Here is a 2,843-nt window from a genome sequence, read left to right on the forward strand (position 1 = left end):
CCCTGGCCCAGTGGCTCTGCTGTGGGTGCTGGGCGTGGGGTCTTGGGGCAGGCGGCCTTGGCCAGGCCCCCGGGGCTGGGTCTGCTCAGGGCCCTCCTGCTGGTGCCCGTGCAGGTGGCGTGGGGCCAGGCCTGGCACTCGTTCCCCGCAGACATGGGCGCCTGTGCCTGTCATCACAGCCTCAGGCACCTCCCACTTTTCTGGCCTGCTGAGCTCTCGTTCTGTGCAATACTTTCTTGCTGTCTTTATGTGAGGGTTCATGGGATTTTTTGGTTTGTTTTTTAATTAAATTCTTTTTTAATAATAAAAAAAAAAAGACTGGTTCTTTCTGCACTGTCTGCAGGAGAATGGCGCCAGCGTGATCCTTCGTGACATTGCGAGAGCCAGAGAGAACATCCAGAAATCCCTGGCCGGAGTGAGTACCCGCGGCCCACGGACCCGCGGGCTCCTGCTCGGCCAAGTAGCATGTCTGATTTTTCCTGATGCTGCTGGTTGTTTGGCCTCACAGCAGAGTCAGGGCAGAGTGCACAGCGCTGTGCTCCTGGGACGTGTGGCTGTGTGGCCTCCAGGCCCGGACTGCCACGGACAGTGTTCTTACTCTCGCGTCCCTTCCGTGCTTACCTCTTGTCTGCCTGCTGGCGGTCACACTGGCCGTTGCTGCGGGGCCGGCTGGGAGCTGAGTGGTGCCATTCGCAGGGTGTGCTGTGGGCACCTGCCGTGAGGGCCTGTGCCTCCCTGCTTGCTCCCCGTGGCAGGACTGTGTGTCTGCCAGGGCTTCCTGCATTCCCTCTTAGATCTTGCCTCACTAGGGAGAGAGAAGTAGTGGTTCTGCCAGTTCTGCAAGGCGCGAGGAGTTCCGAGCCTAGAGTTGGCACCATCTTGAGTTGGAGACCCAGAGAGGAGCCCTGTAGCCCTGCTTGGCCTCCAGGCCCCGGGCTGAGGTCAGAAGTTGGAGGCAGTGGCTGCAGCCTGACAGGCTGATTGGGGAAGGGTTGGAATACCAAGGAGTTGGGACTGTGTTCTCCCTGGGATGGGATACTGTCCTGGCCCCGAGAACGGGGTCAGTATTTCTGTGGCTGCTGCTATGGCTTTCCACAGCTTCACACTGGAAACAGTACATATGTATCATGCCGGGTTTCCAGGCCACAAGTCTGAAATGTGTCTCACGAGGCTGACCCCAGTGTCAGCAAGGTTGCCATCCTTCCCAGGGCTCGGGAGGAGTCTGTGCCTTTGCCTCTCCCAGATTCCAGTGGATGCCCATGTTGCTTGTTTCGAGGTGGCCAGCAGGCAACCTCGTCACCCCCGCCTCCACTGCCATCTCACGCCTCTCTCCGAGCCTCCTGCCTCCCTCTGTCACTTACGTGGTTCTTGTGTTTGCTTTGGGCCCACCAGGATCCCAGGTCCAGGATGTTCCCCACCTCAAAATCCTGAGTTTAATCATATTTGCTGATTCTTCTTTTTGCCACATAAGGTAGTGGATTTGCAGGCTCTGGGGGTTGGGACGTGGGCGTCGGAGATTCTCATTTCCTCATTCGTAAGGTGCATTGCTCCCCACCAACATCTGCAGAAGCCTGGGTCCCCCACAGTGTCCCCCCGAAGTCCAGAATCCCATCCAATCAGGCATGGGGGATTGCGTGGTCCATCCTGAGGCAAAATTCCTCTCCATCTGTGGACCAGTGAAACTGGAAGACAAATTATCTGCTCCCAAAATACAACTGTGGGACAGGCCTTCCCTTTCAAAATGGGAACAAGAAGAAGGAAACAACAGGGTGTCACTGGTCCCCGGCAGTCACAGTCCAACCCGCGGGGCGCATGAGGTCTGAAGGGAGCACTCCTGTGTGGCCCATGGCCCCCCGCTGTCATTTTTTTTTTTTTTTTTTTTTTTGAGACGGAGTCGCTCTGTCGCCCAGGCTGGAGTGCAGTGGCGGACTCTGCTCACTGCAAGCTCCGCCTCCCAGCTTCACGCCATTCTTTTGTCTCAGCCTCCCGAGTAGCTGGGACTACAGGCTCCCGCCACCTCGTCCAGCTAGTTTGTTTTTTTTGTGTGTGTGTGTGTATGTGTTTTCAGTAGAGACAGGGTTTCAACATGTTAGCCAGGATGGTCTCAATCTCCAGACCTTGTGATCCATCCGCCTAGGCCTCCCAAAGTGCTGGGATTACAGGGGTGAGCCACCGCGCCCGGCCGAGGCTTCCTCTTTTCTAAGACCTTTGAGTGTGCTCTGGGGGTGGTAGTGCTGTGGCCAGGACAGCCACAGAGGCCGTTCTGTGGGATGGGAACACCGGCCACCACACTGGGGTGGCCAAGCCTGTCCTGTGCAAAAATGCAGAGAAAGCCAGTTAGCCAGTTAAAGCCTATTTCAGATAAATGATGAAAAATTTTATAGTATAAGTATGTCTCAGATATTTCACGGGCCATACATTCACTTTAAAAAAGTATGTATTGTTCACGTATTGGGAGGCACTTGGCCTCCCAAAGTGCTGCGATGACAGGCGTGAGCCACTGCGCCCGGTCTGTGTTCTCTTTACAACAGAGCATCCCTCACATGGGCTTGACTTTCGAGTCCTTGAATGTCATCTCATGAAAGCCCCACGGGGGAGCATCCTCAGCCCCTGCCCTGGGAGGGCAGCCACAGGGAGGGTGGGCACGGGGCCACGGCCACCCGCAGTGTTGCAACTCTGCCCTCTGCTTGCTTTTTATCGCTGTGTCCGGAAGATGAGGAGCGGGAAGGCCTCCTGCGCCCTGGAGACCGTGTGGGAAGACAAGCACAAATATGAGGAGGCCGAGCGGCGCTTCTACGAGCGTGAGGCCACGCAGGCGGCCGCCTCCGCCCAGCAGCCGCCAG

General features: G+C 56.9%; 2 protein-coding genes across 3 annotated transcripts in view; both read left to right on the forward strand.

Moving 5' to 3' along the window:
• The window catches only part of LOC105508997 (elongation factor 1-delta-like), a 15,470-nt gene that overhangs the window by 7,970 nt on the left and 4,657 nt on the right, over window positions 1-2,843 (forward strand). The window contains exon 4 of one of the 2 annotated variants that reach the window (XM_011938073.1): window positions 2,714-2,806. In XM_011938073.1, the coding sequence (XP_011793463.1) occupies window positions 2,714-2,806 (93 nt within the window). Of the gene's footprint in view, window positions 1-2,069; window positions 2,807-2,843 lie in introns of those variants that run through there. The other variant, XM_011938072.1, reaches the window with a different exon arrangement.
• Window positions 1-2,843, forward strand: part of LOC105508998 — a gene marked incomplete at its 5' end in the record, with an annotated part of 37,182 nt that overhangs the window by 3,456 nt on the left and 30,883 nt on the right. The window lies entirely within an intron of this gene.

This window comes from Colobus angolensis, unplaced genomic scaffold (genome assembly GCF_000951035.1).
Source record: "Colobus angolensis palliatus isolate OR3802 unplaced genomic scaffold, Cang.pa_1.0 Scaffold17, whole genome shotgun sequence".
Taxonomy (NCBI): domain Eukaryota; kingdom Metazoa; phylum Chordata; class Mammalia; order Primates; family Cercopithecidae; genus Colobus; species Colobus angolensis.